This window comes from Hydractinia symbiolongicarpus, chromosome 9 (assembly GCF_029227915.1).
Source record: "Hydractinia symbiolongicarpus strain clone_291-10 chromosome 9, HSymV2.1, whole genome shotgun sequence".
In the NCBI taxonomy this organism is placed as follows: domain Eukaryota; kingdom Metazoa; phylum Cnidaria; class Hydrozoa; order Anthoathecata; family Hydractiniidae; genus Hydractinia; species Hydractinia symbiolongicarpus.
In genome coordinates, this window is record NC_079883.1 from 6,572,988 (window position 1) to 6,591,752 (window position 18,765).

The 18,765-nt window shown below is 30.8% G+C and overlaps 3 protein-coding genes across 3 annotated transcripts in view; all 3 read left to right on the plus strand.

Annotated features, from left to right (window-relative positions):
- The first annotated feature begins 770 nt into the window (after window positions 1-770).
- Window positions 771-12,324, plus strand: LOC130657529 (uncharacterized). Its single transcript, XM_057460517.1, has 3 exons — window positions 771-967; window positions 1,501-6,389; window positions 6,475-12,324. Exons 1-2 carry the CDS (start codon window positions 922-924, stop codon window positions 4,734-4,736), a joined length of 3,282 nt encoding a protein of 1,093 aa, XP_057316500.1. The 5' UTR covers window positions 771-921; the 3' UTR covers window positions 4,737-6,389; window positions 6,475-12,324.
- The window catches only part of LOC130657530 (adenosine deaminase 2-like), a 28,779-nt gene continuing 16,470 nt past the window's right edge, over window positions 6,457-18,765 (plus strand). Inside the window, exon 1 of the mRNA XM_057460519.1 lies at window positions 6,457-6,538. The gene's annotated coding sequence lies outside the window, so the exon portion shown is untranslated. The remainder of the gene's footprint in view (window positions 6,539-18,765) is intronic.
- LOC130657528 (uncharacterized) lies at window positions 14,328-18,704 on the plus strand. The gene is made up of 3 exons (XM_057460516.1): window positions 14,328-14,470; window positions 14,546-14,607; window positions 14,796-18,704. Exons 2-3 carry the CDS (start codon window positions 14,556-14,558, stop codon window positions 18,068-18,070), a joined length of 3,327 nt encoding a protein of 1,108 aa, XP_057316499.1. The 5' UTR covers window positions 14,328-14,470; window positions 14,546-14,555; the 3' UTR covers window positions 18,071-18,704.

Sequence of the window (18,765 nt, forward strand, 5' to 3'; positions counted from 1 at the left end):
TAAGGGTATACAGGTTTAAAATTTTTACTGATGTCAGTAAAAACTCGCCAATGTGTACAAACACTGTGTGGACTTTAAAACGCTGATTAAGATGATGTATTGTACTGTGTGCTTTATTGTGCATTTCATTGGCATTTGTGCTGTAACATCTAAAAAGTTAACAATTAATACATATCTTTTAAATTTTTAAACCTTTTGTCTCCCTAACCAATTTTGTTAAAACAATTTGCTAAACAAATTTTGAAGAAAAAAGAAATTGCACTGCTAATTTCATTAAACTCAACTCAACTTCTAACTCAACATTTATTTTTTGCATTGTTTTTCTGCCTCAGTGGATTTTTCCACAAGCTTATCAATTCTCGAGTTTAAATTAGTTGTTCACACATCAATCTGTATGGCGTTGATATGGAGCCTTTGTGTGCTGTACATGTATAAAAGAAATTTTGTTTAAAATTTCTTTGTATTTAAATTATTGTAGCTTGACTGTGCGATCTTACATCTGGGAAAATTAAACTTTGTTCTGCATACCCCACAGGTTTTGTTGTTGACACCTAATAACATACAAACTGGAATTATTTTCTGGCTCTTAGAATGCCATGACTTTACAATTCGTGACATGGCCTCTTGCCATTTTGAGTCTCAAAATTTAAATATGAAACATATCACAAAACACTTTTCACTGCCTTACACTGAAAAAGCAAAATATATATACCTTAGATATATAAAAATATATAAAAATTGGAAAAGCACAAAAAGTACATCTTGAAATCTAAAACAAATGAGCTGTTCCAGTATTCCAGTATCTTTATTGTATGCACCATAAACAAAGAAATATAAAGGAAATTTATTGTGCTCTGTGGTGGCTTATAGTACCAAAATTTTAATATCTTGTTTTTTAGTTAGATCATCACTGAAATCATAATGGTGCAACAAATTTTTATTTTGGTATTTGTAATATATTTCCAAGGTAATTAATTATACAGCTTCTTCAAACCATATAAAATATGTGTACTGTTATGTTAATGCATTAATAAGAATTTTGATATAAGCAGTTTAAATGCAAGTATAATGTACTTAACATCCCAATTAATTAAACCCTATTGTATTGGTGCTTTAATTCTTGTATTTTGTTTTACATGTTTGTTATAGTCTGTTGTTATAGTTTTTCAGTGTTGGAGAAAATGTAAAATCTTCTAAATATTAATAAACACCTACCCTTCTCTTAATAGGCTTTATCCAATGCCTATCCTGTAACTTCGAAAATTTGTTTTAGGCTCAGGGTAAATGAGCATTCATTGTAATAATTTTTGTCTGCAATACAATGTAAAGATATATAATTGAAATGAATTAACTATTTATGACAATCTAAAAAAAACGCAAATTGGACTGAATTGTGTTAAAGATGTCCATTATGATATTTTAATTGATTATCATTTTATATCACAGTTTATTTTTTTAAAAAGTTTATTGTGTCTTCATTATTTACTTGTTTATATATAGATGTCGTTGCTGCTAAAGATGTATTCATATCCCAAACAAAAGAAAGTCAAGATATGTCGACATGTGGCAAAGAATCACAACCTTGCAGAACATTAGAATACACCATTTCAAATATTGTATATCATGGTGATACCGTTTTACTAGATGGTGGAACACAAAATGCATTTCATTATACCATCACAAGAACTATTTCAATAAAAAAATCTATAACAATCAAAAGCCAATCAAAAAGAATACCAACTATTACAACAACTTGCAATGTGTCACCAATGTTTGCAATGTATTCAAATACTCTAAATTTAGAAAAGGTGAAATTAAGCCAATTTCAACATGGTTTTAAAATATACAAAAACACAACACAGTTTACAATAACTAATTGTACATTCCATACTTTTTTTAGTTTGTTAGATAACCAAAATTATTTCAACTGGTTTCTTCTTCAAATAAAAGATACACACTTTGAGAATTACCATCATGCCATTCTAGTATATAGTACCGTAGCACTCAATATACAGTCAAGTCATTTTTATGGCTCAAGCACCTGTTACAAAGCTTGTTCCCAATCTTTTGCTCAAGTTGCCATTTCCTTATTAGAAGATGACAAGAAGCATGCATTTAACATCCAAATTTCTCAAACAACATTTGAGAATTGTTCCACTGCTCTTGCTATGGAAAGGTGTGTAAAAGGACATATTTCCATTGGAAATTCAACATTTAAACATAACCACCTTAGAATATGGCATGGTCATCTGACTCCATTTGAGAACTATACTTCAAACATGTACATAGCAGGCAGAGTAACTGTGTCAATTTCAAACTCCACATTTTTTGGCAATATGGCAATGAAAGGTGGTGCGATTAAAGTGACCTCAAAAGCAAAGATATCCCTTATCAACAACATATTTGAAAACAACATTGCTGTTCATGAAGGTGGAGCTGTGCATTTAAATGCTTACCATGCACATATGGAAAGCAACATATTTAGAAATAATTTTGTAAATCCATCAATTTATCGAACCATCATACCAGCTGCCAAATCAAAATTTTATGCATCTTCAAAGGATGGTGGGGCTGTGTGGAATAGTGGTAACTTAACTATTATAAAATGTTCTTTTTTTGATAACACAGCACCAGCTTTTGGAGGATCTGTGTACCATACATCTTCCAGAAGAGGGAACTATGCTTTATCTGTAAAAGACTCTGTGATAAATGGCTCCAAGACAAACTTGTCATATGTAGGTAGTCTTGTTTATTCCAATGCTTTACTTAGTTTACAAAATACAACACTTAATGTTTTAGCAGCAAAAAATTATGGCTCTGTTTTATATTATTATGATGTTGTAAACACAGAAGCCCAGCAAGGAAGCCACCTCCTTAATTTTACACTAGTGTGTCCACCAAATTATAAACTTAGCACTGAAAAGATTGATGATCGATTTGGTAACTTCTTTTCATTAATCTACTTTTGCTCTGTTTGTGATAAAGGCACATACAGCTTGGAATATGAGTATGAAATTTTTAATTCAAAGGACAAAAATGTGTCTACGAGAAACACAATAACATGCCACCCTTGTCCAACAGGGGCTATTTGCAATTATGGAATAATTTGTAATGATAATTTTTATGGCTATGTTGATAAAAAGAACCAAACTCAATTTATTCAGTGCCCGCCTTCATATTGCTGCTCAAAATACGGAAATAATTGTACATCATATGATACCTGTGCTTATAACAGGCAGGGCATGTTGTGTGGAAGGTGTATTAATGGATACTCTGAAAATTTACTTTCACCAGGATGTGTTGAGAATCAAAAATGTGGCCAGATTTGGTTTTGGATTTTATTTTTGTTCTTTGCTGCCTGTTACCTGATTGCTATAGTTTACTTGAAGGATATTACAAAATTTTTTAAAAAGATTTTAAAAAGTGAAAAAGAAACAGTAAGATCAAATAGGGAGTTGTTAATTCCCAGGAGAGTAAGTATGAGTAGTGAATCACTGCTAGAGGATGAATTGGGTACTGAATTAGACGTACCTCAACAAATCAGCTATAGCAAAGAAAAAAATACATTCACATTCTCCGGTATTTTAAAAATTGTATTGTTTTTTTATCAAGTTGAGTTATTGCTTCATGTAAATGCTGCATCAAAACAACATTTTAAAATGTTTACTTTTTGGAAGGATTTAGCTATTTCTATTTTTAACGTCAAGCCCTCATTTCGAAACAACATGTTGGTTTTGTGTCCTTTACCGAACTTAGATGCTGTAACGAAAGAACTGATCAAATTACTATTTATTGGATGTATATTTGGAATCCTTCTCATTGTGTTCATTGTATGTCATGTTACTTTAATAAATTGGAAGAAGCACGATCCACCCCAAGAACAGAATGAGAAAAAGGTTGAAGTAATTGATATTTTTGTATCTCTGTATGAGCAAATTCCTTTTAAGTTGCGATTAAAATGTGGTTTTCTACAGTTATTACTGTTCTGTTATACTCCAATAACAACGTCAATGTTTGGATTTATGAATTGTGTACACATAAATGATTCTAAACATTTGTACATGAATGCTGAAGTAAAATGTTTTACATGGTGGCAATACTTAAATGGCTTTATATTATGCATGTGGATCTTACCATTTTGTCTTGTACTGTACTGGAACATAACACTTTTAAAGGAATGCAAAATCAGACCAAATGAATTTTTAAAAGCTCTCATGTTTCCACCACTGGTTTTCATTTACTTTATCAAATCAAGGATGTACAGAGATCATGGTTTTCTTTCTATGAAGGAAGCACGTGATAGCAGACACTTGCTACAAGTATTTAGTGAACCTTTCAGACATAAATATGCAAAATGGGAAGGAATGATTTTGTTGCGACGAGTTATTTTGACTATATTGTATGTATTTATCATTAACCCAGTTGTACGGTTGTATATGATGCTTTTCTTTCTGACAGTATTTTTACTTGACCATCTAAGAATTCAACCATACAAAGGAAAATTCTTAAACTGGTTAGAAACCATATCATTAATATTGCTTAACTGCTTTGCTGCTGTCAACTTATTTTGGGCTGAAAGTTACATGTATGATGTTGTTCCGCAGTCGTTTATGTTGGGCGAGGTATTTTTGATGGTAGAAGTGACTGTACTTGTTTTACCGGGAATTTTGCTAACAATAGCAATTCTTTTTAAATGCATAAAAAAAGTTTTATTGCATTGTGAAAAGTGTTGTTAAAAATGTTATGTTGTTTGTAAGGTGTAAAAAAATTTTGTATTCTGTATCTTGGATGTTAATTCAGAATTTGTACAGATATGAGAATTATTTTTTAAAAATACTTTTTTAAAAATTTTGTTTTTGTTATAACAAAAAAAATATTTTGTAATAATATTAATTATCTCCTTTAGTTACGTTTATAAATTGAATTTTTTTTAGATATTTTGGTTTGTACACATTATGTAGTAGTCTTGAAACTGTGTGACGTGGTGTAATACAAAAAGTATTATTTCAGTTGGTTGTTTATGGTTCATTTAATTGGTTTGTCTTTTTGTATTTTAACTCCTCTATGCAGAAGCAGACTGTTTATTTTTTTGTCACATAACGTATTATTTGAAGACCAAGTTCTCAACGATAGTTTTGCCAACATCCCTAAATAGTGTTTTTGTAATCAGCTTTCCAGTTATCAAATCATCATACTGATTTGTTTGAACACAGAAAGCTTTGCCGTTTTAATTTATAATTTATTAGCATTAATATGTTATATACTGTTATTATTTACCAAAGAGGGTATGTATATATGCCAAAATTTGATGCATTAATAATACCTGGCTTAGCATAAACTTCACTAAACACAAATCTACTTTAGAAATGGTAGTAGCATATATTGTTTATCTGTCTTAAAAGTTTCTTATTCATCAGTTACATGTATCAAGGGCTCCATAAGTGTTTAGTGAATGAAGAAGTAATATATAGAATAACTCATTTCTTATATGTATTGTATATTTTGATATATATTTTTACTTATTTTTCAATATCCTATTATTTTATAAATTTACTTTAATGCATTTGTTATATATACTTTTTTTTCAATATCCTATTATTTTATAAATTTACTTTGAAGTGTTTCTCAGTGTGGTTGCTAGACATGGACAACCCGAAAATACGTTTTATTGAAACAAGGTTTTTGATAAACCCTCCTCAATTCTCCTCACAAATATTTTTGATACACAATTATGATACATAATTTATGTAATTTTAACATTTATGTTTGTATAATATTTTTCATTTGATTTAAAATATATCAGATTAATAATTAATATGCATCTTCATGGAAGTGTATGGAAAGTGTTTGCTTCACATGTATGTCAATAATCTGGTTGAGCATTTGTTTTTTTGTGTCTATCTTTTATCATAAGTAAAAATATCTAATCTCTTCTTAAGATTTGCTTTTTCCAATACTTTTTTTCACTCCTTTACAATAATGTTTTCGTTTCAATATATTTATAAGAGGAATCCTTACTGCTTCTGCCCTAAATTATTAAAGAAGTTCTAAAAAACTTAAGGAATGCACTAGTATAGTTTTGTACAATGTATATTAAATTGTTTAAAGAACACTATAAACACTATAAATTATAATTTTAAGGTAATATTTTATGATTGTATTTTTTAAAAAGGTTTGAATTTACATTTTGTTATTTTAAAACTTTTCATACCACTAATATAAGTTGTCCATTCTATATTGTGTTTTATTTGTGTCACCTGATAGTACTAATTATCTTCTTGTTTTTTAATTCTTTTTTACTCAAACATCCAGCATGAAAACCTGCAACAAACTAACATCAAAACTGCTCTTCAAAAAACTAAACATACCAGAATTATTAAGTAAATTTTGTAAGTAATACTAGTTTTGGAATGATAAATGACTACAAGTGTTTTTACTTATATGTACATATTATTTTTACTTATTATTTTTTAGAGTAAAGGTTGCAAAATATTAAGTTGTTGATCATAAACTTCATCATAAAGAAGTCGTGAGAAAGGTATGTTGTTTTTATTGTCTTTCTGTTTAATCACTTTATTTATCCATTGACTGCCAAAAGCAGGTGATGCTAATTTATGCATAAAATATTTAAACTATATAAAAAATATGATATAATTTTACAAACTATCTTTTGACTGCTTGCTCATAGTAAAACAATCACAAAGCCTATCAAAGGTTGACCTGTCTTCTATATATCGCATTTCGTGTGTCTGTAGCACAGCTTTAAATCGGTCCAGACAGAGCTATCACTACTGTGATACAATTTTGTGCAACAGAATAGATAGTATAAAAGTATCCAACAGAAAAACACATATACACACAAGATGAACACACAAAATTGAAAATTATCGCAGAAGGTATAAATACTCAAAACCACGACCTCCAATTTTCTACACAAATACTAGAGTACAAAAACGTATCCTTTTTTAACATTCCTATAGAAGTGAAGATGAAAGACCCGCAGTTAAACACCTAATAGACTGCTTAATAAGAGCCTTAAACTGTACCACACACTGGGGTGGAACGCTTTAAAACAGGTATACAGTGTAACATTTTTTCAAAATGAAACTTGACAATATAATTTCCTTTTGCGGAATAAGTTTCTGCAAAAGTTCAAAAATTAATTGCGCTTACAGCTAAACCGCGTTGCACATCTGTATGGGCATTATACCTTTCACAAAAATAAAATTTATTGCAGCTTTGGTTTAAATAAAAACACAGGAAACAGTCTGTTGTTAACACAAAGCTGAGTGCTTAGCACAGGTAGACCATGCTGCAAATCTGTATAGGCATAATACTCTTTTCAAAAAGTATCAATTGTTAAAAAAATTACTTAGCAGTTTTATTTAGCAACTTAAGCTTTCATAACAGTAGTAAAAGTTGTAGCTATTTAACTGCATTCAGCATAAGAATTATTAAGAATTATTTAGAATGTATTTAGCTACTTTCATTTTCTAGTCAGAGGTAGCTAAAGAGTTAGCTAAAGAGCTAGCTAGATAATCACAACCCCAAATACAAGTAAATAATAATATGCCAAACGGAGTAATAACTTTAAAAGAATAGAAATAAATAAGGCTAGCTAGTAGCTGGCTGGCTTTGATGCTCCCTAATAATCTACGTTTGCAGCCAAAATCTTAGAACTGGTTTGTTTGAGATTTATATAAGGATAGAGTGTTAATATATTCATATTAACATTTGAAAACATGCAGAAAATAAACATCTCTATAGATACAAAGTATCTAAAAGAGACAAAGGTCAAAAGAAGACCTACAAACCTGACACCATCACTTTCAAACTAACATGGCCTTCGCAGCATGTTTCCGTTTTATTCGGGTTCTGCTGTGATTCAGATATTAAGCTGCGTCTAATCGAAAAACAGAGGTCCGTAAAAATCAGGTTCTGCGCTATTTTTCCGGAAAAAAATGTGTGCACCCATTTTAAACACACAGAGTATGGCTATTATTAAAGAGACTATATAGTTGTATTCCTGTGGAAGGATCCATTGTATATCCCTTTTAATCAACGCAACAGACATACATTTACAAAATTGTAAAATTCACACAGCAGTGTGAGTTTTACAATCTGCATTATTCAATAATTATGGCCTAAGCATGCGCATCAAAAAAATAACAACTCAAAACTGTTCAACTAGTGAAAGTGCTCTGCGTTTATGTGTGACATTTAAAAGCTAAAATTACTTGTCCAGACAACGTCAAAAATAAATAAGAAAGTTAAGTTCACCAAAACATTTCAAAATACATCCAACCCGTAAAATATAAATCACTAAGAATGTTATTTTTACATATTTTAATAGGCCATGCACAAAACAGGTTGATCACTAAATTCCCCAAAAATTACTCTTTGCAACATCTCTATAGGTCAATGGTTGAGACAAAATTTTAAAAAATAACAACTTAAAAGATGTAAAATCTTCTGGGAAAAGTACATTTTTTTTCAGGACGGTAATGATCATCCTCATAAAGGTAATTTGAAAATACCCTGTTCTGATTCGAAATGTAGACAAATTTAAAATCTTAAAAATTCAATTATTTCGGTAAATTGCATATATATGCTCTCTGAAACAATATGTTATCCCAAATATCAAAGAAATATGTTTGCATGAAATAATTCTAAAACAACCCAAATCAGCATTTTGGCAATGTTGCATACAGTTCCTTCCCACAAAAGCTTAAACAAGATGTAAAAAAAAAAACAGTTTGAAAATAAGCAGATAAAAAATATTTGCAAAATTCAATCATTTCGTTATTATATTTATTGGATGGATGTCAAAAAAAGGCTTGTAAAGAGTAAATTCAGACAACAAAAATAGGTTTTTTAGAAGTGTATTGAACATTGTAATAAAATGAAGATCTACACGAAATGTCAAAAGGTATGGTTGTGTAGAGTAATTCTAAATAAATAAAAATCAGTCCTTTTGTTTTCACCTGAAATTTCAAAAACACAGTATGGAACACATCAAATTTTTTTGGAAAAAATATGACATTATTACTTTATTGTCTGTCTGTAAAAGAATTCGACACGTTCGAAAAACGTCACATGATAAGGATTGAGTTCCTTAACAAAATTCCAAACGAAACTGAATTATGATATACCAATACAGGGGCGGATCCAGGATTTTTAACATATCAGTCATATTCTTTGCAAAGAAAAAATAAACCGCAGCAATTTGCTGTGCCCAAAACAGCGGGGGTCATTGCCGGTCCGGGCTGTTCACTTAATAATAAGGTCCAAATTGTTAGCTCAGTTATGCACGTTTTTTCTACTACAATTTTAAATCGATATATAAGAAACAAACCATGTGTAAGGTTGCAGAAATATTTAGGGATAATAAAAACAACTATTTAATTCGGGTATTTTAAGACTGTTTCGCCCAATATCAGGGCCTAACAGCATGTCTAGGAAATGGCTAATAACGTAATGTTAGCTATTCCATACATGGACAGTCTGCTATATGCTAAAGTAGGCTGAACTAAGGGAAGCTGAATTGTTTTAACCAGAATTACAAAAATGGTTGGCTTTAAAATTATCATCACATCCTTCATCAACACCTTGTAGACAAAACAGAATATGAGCCTGAGCATAAGTATTTTTAGCATCTAATGATGTAAATACAGGTTCAACTTTGTACTTTGCATCACAGTCAGGAAAATAGGAAATTTGGTTTTTGATGTAACAGTACAGACCAGACCCAGCATAAATTTTTTATCACTGGGAAATCAAAATAGTTGGTGAAAGGTGGCAAAAATTTTCTGTCTTCAGAATACTAACTATGCTACCACGACTAGTCTACCAAAACAAACTAAACTAAGTCTGGTGGTACAAGTAAAAGGCGTTCTCATATGTAAGATGAAATAATAAAAAAAAATTAAATAACTTACCTTGACAGAATTTTTCATAGCAAGAAACTAAAACAGAATTTTTACTATATATATACCTCAGTGTAAAGGAAAAACCCTAATAATGGAATGTTGCAGCATGTCAACCAGTGTATTGTCATGAACATGTAGCCGGGACATGTAGCTGTACAAACAAATTTCCAGTGATTTTAAGAGTATTATACAAGATGTAGGATGTAGCCCACCGAAAGAAAAACATATATGCACTCTTTTGGTTGGTCACTGCCTATTCTGCAGAATTGTTTGCTCAAATATTAGTCAATTGATAATATAATAAATAAAAAAAAACTGTAGTCGAAATAATGATTACGCCTTTGTACAAATATAATTTAAGTTAAACATTCCGGTGCTGTGCAAATATTCTTTGGACTGGATAAAAAAATTTGGGCTGATACCAATTTTATTAATTCCCTATCTGACTTATTTCAACCATGAAATTTGCTTTTAATGGTTTTTGCACTTGTATCTTCGTTAAAACAGATACCTTATTCCATGAAATTAACGAGTCAAGAAATTAATGCGAATTAAAGGGGAATTAAGCCCAATTTTTTTTTCTTCGGAAATATCTTTTACAAACCCTACATATTTTGATGGTATATAAAAAAAATTGAAATTCTTTGAATTTACATCCCTTTTCTACCATAAAAGTTGACAACAGTAATCGCCATTTTAAATCAAAACAATATCTGCGATGGAGATCTATGACGTATTTTACGCTCATTTCAATTTTTTTATCTCTTCGTCTATTTTAAAGTTGTTTACACAATGTGAACTAACGTAACGATTCAAAAAAAATAACTCTGGTCCGTTGTACTTTATTTCGCTTTTTCATTGTTGTTATTGTTTGTTTGAAAATGCTAGTCCCGTTATATTTCAACAAATTCTTTGAAACCAGTATACTTTCCATTTGGATCAGGAGATTCTTCCCTTATTTTTCGCACAATGCAAGCTGGAATCACCACGCGACATCCTTTTCCAAGCCTTTCATAATCATGTACCCAGGCCATGTACTGTCAGTAACTGGTGTACCTCATTTCCGTACAATGAATCAAAGGTATTGAAATTATTCATTCATCAAAACTTCTTTGAAACAAATTGTTATTTGAGGCACATGGCTCCTCTCCTTTTTTATTTGATATTCAAGGATTGGCATTGCTATTAATTTAATTAAATAATCTGCGATGGTGTGTATTTTCATAGCGCGTGGACTTGTAAGATTATAAAGCAATAAGTGAGATGATAAGAAGATACGAAGAATGTTTTATTTTGGTGTGACTATAAAAAATATGGTCTTTGAAAATATTTACGAGAAACATATATTTTAAAGAAAAACTTACTTATTAGTATATGTGGAGAGTTTGTTACATTTTTCTGGTATCGTCGATGTCGTATGCTGGCTGTCTCTAAAGGTGGATTTTCATGAAGCGAATTGAGCGGCGAATTCGACGGCGAATTGTATCTGAGCATGTGCAGTTAGATGCAAAATCAAAACAAACAAAACTGCGCATGCTCAGATACAATTCTTAACACTGTGCGGTTCAAACATAAAATTTCAAAATCCTTTTGCATCGTGATGCACTTGTTATTATTCAACTTGTCATTCAATAAATTAGAAAATTCTTAACAACACTTGCATTACACAAGAGTGAAGGAATTGAAAATAACGCAATAAAATCAATCCAAATAAAATTTATTTTTCAAAATTTTAAACAGAATTTGAGAAATGAGCATAATGTTAACCGAAATAATGCTATTTAAGTTTGAGGCATAATTCCTCTTTAAATTAACGGTCACGAAATTAACGCAGTTCAATAAAATTAATTTGAAAAAGGCATTTAGTTAACACGGTTGAGCAAGGTTGTTTTAAAAAATGCATTTAATTAACGCGAATTTGAGAATATGCGATATCACACGAAGCAAAGATTACGGCAATAGTCGAATCCACGGTAGTGAAGCGGTCTTCTCTATTACAAGGCGGTTTGAAAATCGAAATAAAAGTTTTCGTTGTTTGGAAAGTCAATGTTAAAAATTGAAAAATTGAAAGACAAAGTGCTTTCTGTTAATTTTCCACTTGGATTAGAGTATGATGATTATACAAAAGCTATTTTAAAAAAGATTGCTGAAAAAACAGAACACCGTTGAGCTATCGTCTGATGAGGAGGAAAAGTAGAAAATTTGTGAAAAAAATATATTTTATGTTTTTTAGGCTTTTATATATTATAAAAAAGTTACCAAATTACCAGTATTTTAATTAACGAGTCATGAAATTACCAGTCTTTAAATTAACACTGCATTTAATTAACAGTCATTAAATTAACGCGAATTTCGAAAAACCGCGTTAATTTTATGACTTGTTAATTTCATGGAATAAGGTATGCTGTAAAAATGTCTTATTGGCATCCCCGAAAATGCTTAAATTAAAAACTATGATGATAGGTCAATATATATTTCATCAAACTGGTCTAAAACTATGCAAGATCAAGTTTTAAGCCATTGTTTTAATTTTTGCCTCAAGTTATAGGACTTTTACTATTAGCTAAAAGTATGCTATTTTTCTACTAACCAAATACAAAATGGCCACTTTGACTAATCGGTTTGGAATTATTCAATTTTTCATAAATTCACACAGTTGTACTAATATCAAAAGTCTTAGGATGATATATCCTAGTAGTAAGGTATTTAACATCTGCAGGAAGTTATTATCAGTCTATGTGTGCCCGTGAAAGTATAAAAAGGATTTCCCATATAAAAGTTAATAGTGTTTAGCTATTACAAAAGTTAATAGTGTTTAGCTATTACCTAAGTGTTTAAGATAAAAAAGGATAATAAATTATTATGTTACCACAATGCAATTGTAGAACTCTTTAAGTTTTCGTCAACAACAACAACTTTAAAGAATAACCCACTACATTGAAATTTCTAGTTTCCTACATATTGTCCCATTGTAAAGCAACTGTTAATATCTTTTTGACATAAAGACTTGATTTAATGTAATAACTTTATGTATATTTCTTGCACATTTAAAAAATTATTGCATCTCATAGCGCACACATGTTGTGAGTCACCATGCCTGGTTATTTATTAGTCTTGCATGCTTTTATTTGGTCCGAAAAGCCCTTGATTGCTTTCATTTAGTCCGAAAAGCCCTTGATTGTTTTATTTGGTCCGAAAAGCCCTTGATTGTTTTATTTGGTCCGAAAAGCCCTTGATTGCTTTCGTCTGATCCGAAAAAACCCTCCTGAATGCTTTCGTTTGGTCCGAAACATAAAATTACACGTCATCGCTTACAAAAAAGGCATGCTGTGCCACACTTTGAATACCGTACATATAGGACGAAGTCGTCAGTTTTTTTATAAACCAATCAGGATACGCTATTTTGGCAAACCAGCCAATTAAATAGCATGAAAATCGATCACAATTCAGTCGTTTTTTGCCGTGTCTACCAACTCAGTCACAGAAAAAAAAGGTACATAAAGTAAATTTTAACAGTCGCAGCGCCGAGGGTCCACGATACCCTAATGTTTTTTAACCCTGTGGCAAAATTTATGTCAGTCGCGTGACAGACTTACACTTACAAGATATTTTTGAGACAATGAAAGTCCAATATACAGAACTACCTGACTTACTAAAGATACTGAAACAAACATTAAAAATGAATTGGCATTAAAAATTACAACACAAGAAATGCAAAACATTAACCTAGAGCCTATACAAAATACAGATAAAAACAGACTAACAAGAACAGCGAAAACATACCGATTTAACTAATTTACTATACTAGAAATTAAAAAATATAAATACAGGTCGACTTTATGCCAGACAACCCTGCGATAGACAATGAGAAGAGGAGATTGGATCACTACATACACAAACCGACCACAGACATTGACCATGCTTTTTTTGATTTCTTCAATTTTATTAATTTAAAACTAAAATGTTACTTAATTTCCCATGTTTGACCCTTAAATGTCTTTTACTGAAAAGACTTTTTGAGTTTTGGACTATTGTTAATGCCCTAAATCATGTAAAGCTACCAAAAATCACTAAAATTCAAAAATGTTCTGACCCCTTGGGTTAATGAAAATTTTCGTTAAAAGTTGTGATTTTATTGCCATGAGATATGACCTTTTTATAAGAAAGTGACATGAGATTTATTTTTACAAAAAAACTTTGCAATGATACACTTTTTAAGGTGGTTATGAAGTTAGATTTTCATTAATATGTCTGCTTTTCACATTTTTAACGCAGATTACTTTAGGTCAGTTATATTTTTAACTTCAAAAGATCATGTGAAAAAAATATGCTATTAAAATGGGGTTGAAATGTAAATACAGTCATTGTTTTGTTGTTATTGTTGCTAAGGTTGTGTGTATTTGGTTTTCCTTGTTTTTTTGCAAGTTTTTTATTGTTTACACTAAAAAGTATCACATGATGACAATATCGATGTTTTATACTAAGTTCTTACGTGAATATTTTTATTTGGACACTGAAGCTGTTAATGGGAAGTGAAATTGGTAAGAATATTTTTGTTATTTTTGAACCAGTTTTTTAAAAACTTAAAACATTAAATCCTTGCTATTTTATTTTAGTGATTCGGCTATGATGTATGTGAAGAGCATTTTCACCATAGCATTAATTATACTAACATCAGGTAGTTTATCTTTCATTTCATTCCCTATTTTTTGTATTAATATTTTTTTAACTTCTGCTATCTTATTATATGCTGAAATGCAGAATAAGTGTTTAAAAAAGTATCAACATAAAATGTTAATGCAAAGTTGAAAATGTTGTTTAATTTATATTCTTCTAAACTAAAACATATTATTTACTACTATTTAGGTACAGCGCTAGGTAAAAAATGGTATGCGAACAACACTGGCACTGGAAACATCTGCAGCCATACGCACCCATGCAACATTCATAACGCAACCATGAAAGCCAAGTCCAATGACAAAATAATCATAATCAATAATAAAACTCCCTTGGTGATTAACAAAACAATCGTAGTCAATACTACAAATATCGTGTTGAATTGTAATAATAGTATGATAGAAAGTCACGAAAACATTTCAATTTTTACTTTCCATGTACCAGTTGGCATTCATTTAAAGAATTGCATTTTTAAAAATTTTTTCACCCTCCTACAATTTAATAATAACAGTGAAGTAAACAATCAACTAAGAGTGTGTAATTGTTTGTTTATAAACTTCGCATATGCAATTAATATTACAGAAGGTTCATGGAATATAAATATAGCCAACAGTGCTTTTGAAGGTCACGTTTTTATTATTGTAAATTTTCAATTACCCACCAACTTGTCCCAACCATTTATCAATAATAATCAGTCATGTACCAATCATAGGCAAATACTTTATCATACCCAAATAATTAATTATACCCAAATAATTAATCATACCCTGCCTTTTGCATTAGTGTTAAAGACCGATAAGGTATGCGATGTAACAATTCAAAATTGTAGATTTGAAGGCTTATCAAGTGCTCTGCACTGGAACAGTTCCTGTAAACACAAAAGTTCTCTGACTGTCACCAATTGTAATTTTACAGGTAATAAGCTTTCATTGAATGAAACCGTGTTCATTTCAGGAAATGTTTATGTACAAATATCAGGTACCGAGTTTAAAAATAACATTGGGGAAAAAGGCGGTGCATTAAGGATAGAGAAGAACTCAGAAAATGTAACTATCGACAAATGTTGGTTTCGTTATAACTCAGCAGCAGTTATGGGTGGAGCTTGTTACTTTGATTCCGATGTCACAATAAAAGATAGTCATTTTATATACAATGTTGTTGACACGTCTTTGGAGACAGACATTGCACAGACGTCATCAAACGATGGTGGTGCTGTCTACAACATTGGCAACCTTACACTTCTGAATTCTGATTTTATCAACAACACTGCTCCTGCTTTTGGAGGAGCCGTCTACCACTCTGCAACAAAAGACAATACATTATTAAAGATAGTAAATAGTAGCATAACTGGACCTTCTGCTGATCTAAATTTATCTTATGTTGGAGGTTTGATGTATGCAAATGCTTTAATTGATGTGAACGGTCTTGAACTGGTTGCTAAAACAGCTATGAATTATGGATCATTGTTTTATTACTATAATGTTGTGCATAAAAGTGATGAACTTCGCAGTAAAACGCATTTAAATTTAAATATGACATGCCCAATTAATTACAGATTACAGAATCGAACAGTAAAAAACGGCAAGCATTCTGATTCGCTTATATATTTTTGTTCTGTTTGTGAAATAGGAACGTACAATCTTTCCAATTCCTTTAATTCTTTTACGGATAATGAATCTCATAAAAACAGCAAGAATATTACATGTGGAAACTGTCCAATAGGAGGGGTGTGTAATCATGGCATAAAAAGCCGTGATAATTTTTGGGGGAGTGTAACTGGAAGCCAAACCGTAAATTTTATTTCTTGTCCTTCAGGCTATTGTTGTACGAACGGCACTTGCACATCATACAACACTTGTGCACCCAACAGAACTGGTTACCTTTGTGGTAATTGTAGTAAAAACCACACAGAAAGCATATATTCTTCAGATTGCTTAAAAAATGATGACTGCAAGCCTTACGTCTATTGGATTATATGCTTCCTTACCGCATTTTGTTACGTTTTTGTTTTGTTGTATTTCAAAGAAATTGTTCATTTTTTTAATTACTTACTGAAAGATTCCTTAAATATTCCCACGAAACATCTTTTGTTTAAAATATTTCGTGCGGAAGAGAAGGAGGAAAATGTTGTGTTGTTACAAAATTGTACAAGTGGGGATCAAGCAACGCCTGCTGTCAAAGCTAACAGTACGTCGACTACTGGATTTTTAAAAGTAATCATTTTCTTTTATCAAGTGGAACTTCTATTAAATATCAATGCATCTTCAAAAAATGATTACAATTTATTTAAAAAATTTAGTGTTGTGGAGAAGATTATAGCATATGTGGGTTCCTTCAAATCATTTTCGCCTATGTGTCCTTACGAAGGAATGAACGCTGTTGGGAAAGAATTCATCAAAATGTTGTTTATCGGAATTATTTTTCTGATCATTGGTTGTGGCTTTGCTCTCCTTTCACTGCGAAAGTATTTAATGAAAGGAAAGAACCGTCAAGATTATGGTGATGATTGCCATGCTCCGCTTTTGCCTTTAAATAAGCTATCATTCAAACTGCGATTAAAGTGTGGATTTCTACAAATGATCTTACTTTGTTTTCTTCCAGCTGTCACAATTATGTTCCAACTGCTTCATTGTGTCCATATTTTTAAACAAATCAGCAACTACACAGATATTAAGAAAATCAACAACTACACAGATATTGAGAAAAGCAACAACTATACAGATTTTAAGAAGATCAGCACCATTAAAAAAACACTATCGCTTTACATTTGTGCACATTATGATTGCTTCACAGGACAGACATGGTGGCAGCTAGTGATTATTATTTTGTTAGTCATATGGGTTTTCCCATTTTGTTTCACATTGTATTGGAATATCAGATATTTGGAGGAGAGTAAAATTGGACCCAATGAGTTTCTGCAACGTATTTTATTTCCATTACGGACCGTGTTTTACCAAATAAAATCTAACAGAGCAAAACATGTGCCCAAACTTTCTGAAGAGGAGGTAGAGGAAGCGAAACATTTGCTGCATACATTTATCGCTCCTTATCGTGCCGAGAAAAGTTATTGGGAAGTTGTTGTTATTATGAGAAGGATGGTGCTATCAATTGTATATGTTTATGGTATAAACCCAGTTGAGAGATTATATCTCATTATATTGATCCTAAGTATTATTTTGCTTGATCATTTGAGAACTAAACCATACAAAGGAAAAGTTTTGAATTGGTTGGAAACTATATCACTGGTTATATTGATATGTTTTGCAGCTATAAATATATTTTGGGCAGAAAGTTACCTTTTGGCAGCAAGAAAGGAAAACTTTCTGGGTCCTCTTTTTATATACATGGAAGTCATTATTTTGTCGCTACCAGCCATCTTGTTTGGTTTGTTTTTAACATTTATAATTGTAACAAAATTATTTTTTGCATGTTCACGTTGTTGTAGAAAATTTAAAACAACCTAATTTGAAACAAACATTTTTACTTCTTAAAGTTTATTTTTAATTCATTGTTGATAAGCCTGAGTTTTAAAAACAACTTGGTCAGGCGAGTTAGCATTGTCAAGAACTTCCTGAGTACCGACTACTTTATAATATTTTCCTTTAAAACGTACGGTGACAATTGTTGAATATTTTTTAATATCTTTTTATCTTTGTAATTTGGAACAAAGAGTTTGTTTGTTTGTTGATATTAGGTTGGAAGAATTTATTGTTTCTTTCTTTCTTTCTGATAATTTGTTTTATATTAAAAATATGTTTGATCTATAATTTTACGAACTAAAGTTAACATAATTCACATATTTTAAGTTACTTATTTTCGCCTTCGTAGTGCGTTTTAAGGTTCGTAAGTTCTCCTCCCTACCCAGACACATCTAAATTTGAAATTAACAACCACCAATCCGCAGTTAGTTTTCTAAAACAAACCTTGAATTTCGATTTTAATTCCACTACAGATTACCACTTTTGAAAATCTATTCTATCGAAGGTGAAAAAAAATGATACCACTAGTGAAATTGATTTTTGTGTATAACGATATCACGATACGTTATGCTAAATGGATGTAATTTTGAAATGAAATACATATCTATAATATGGTTTATATCGCTTGTATTTACTATTGTGCTACCGTAACAAAAAACGAATTTTCGCGGAAATTAAAT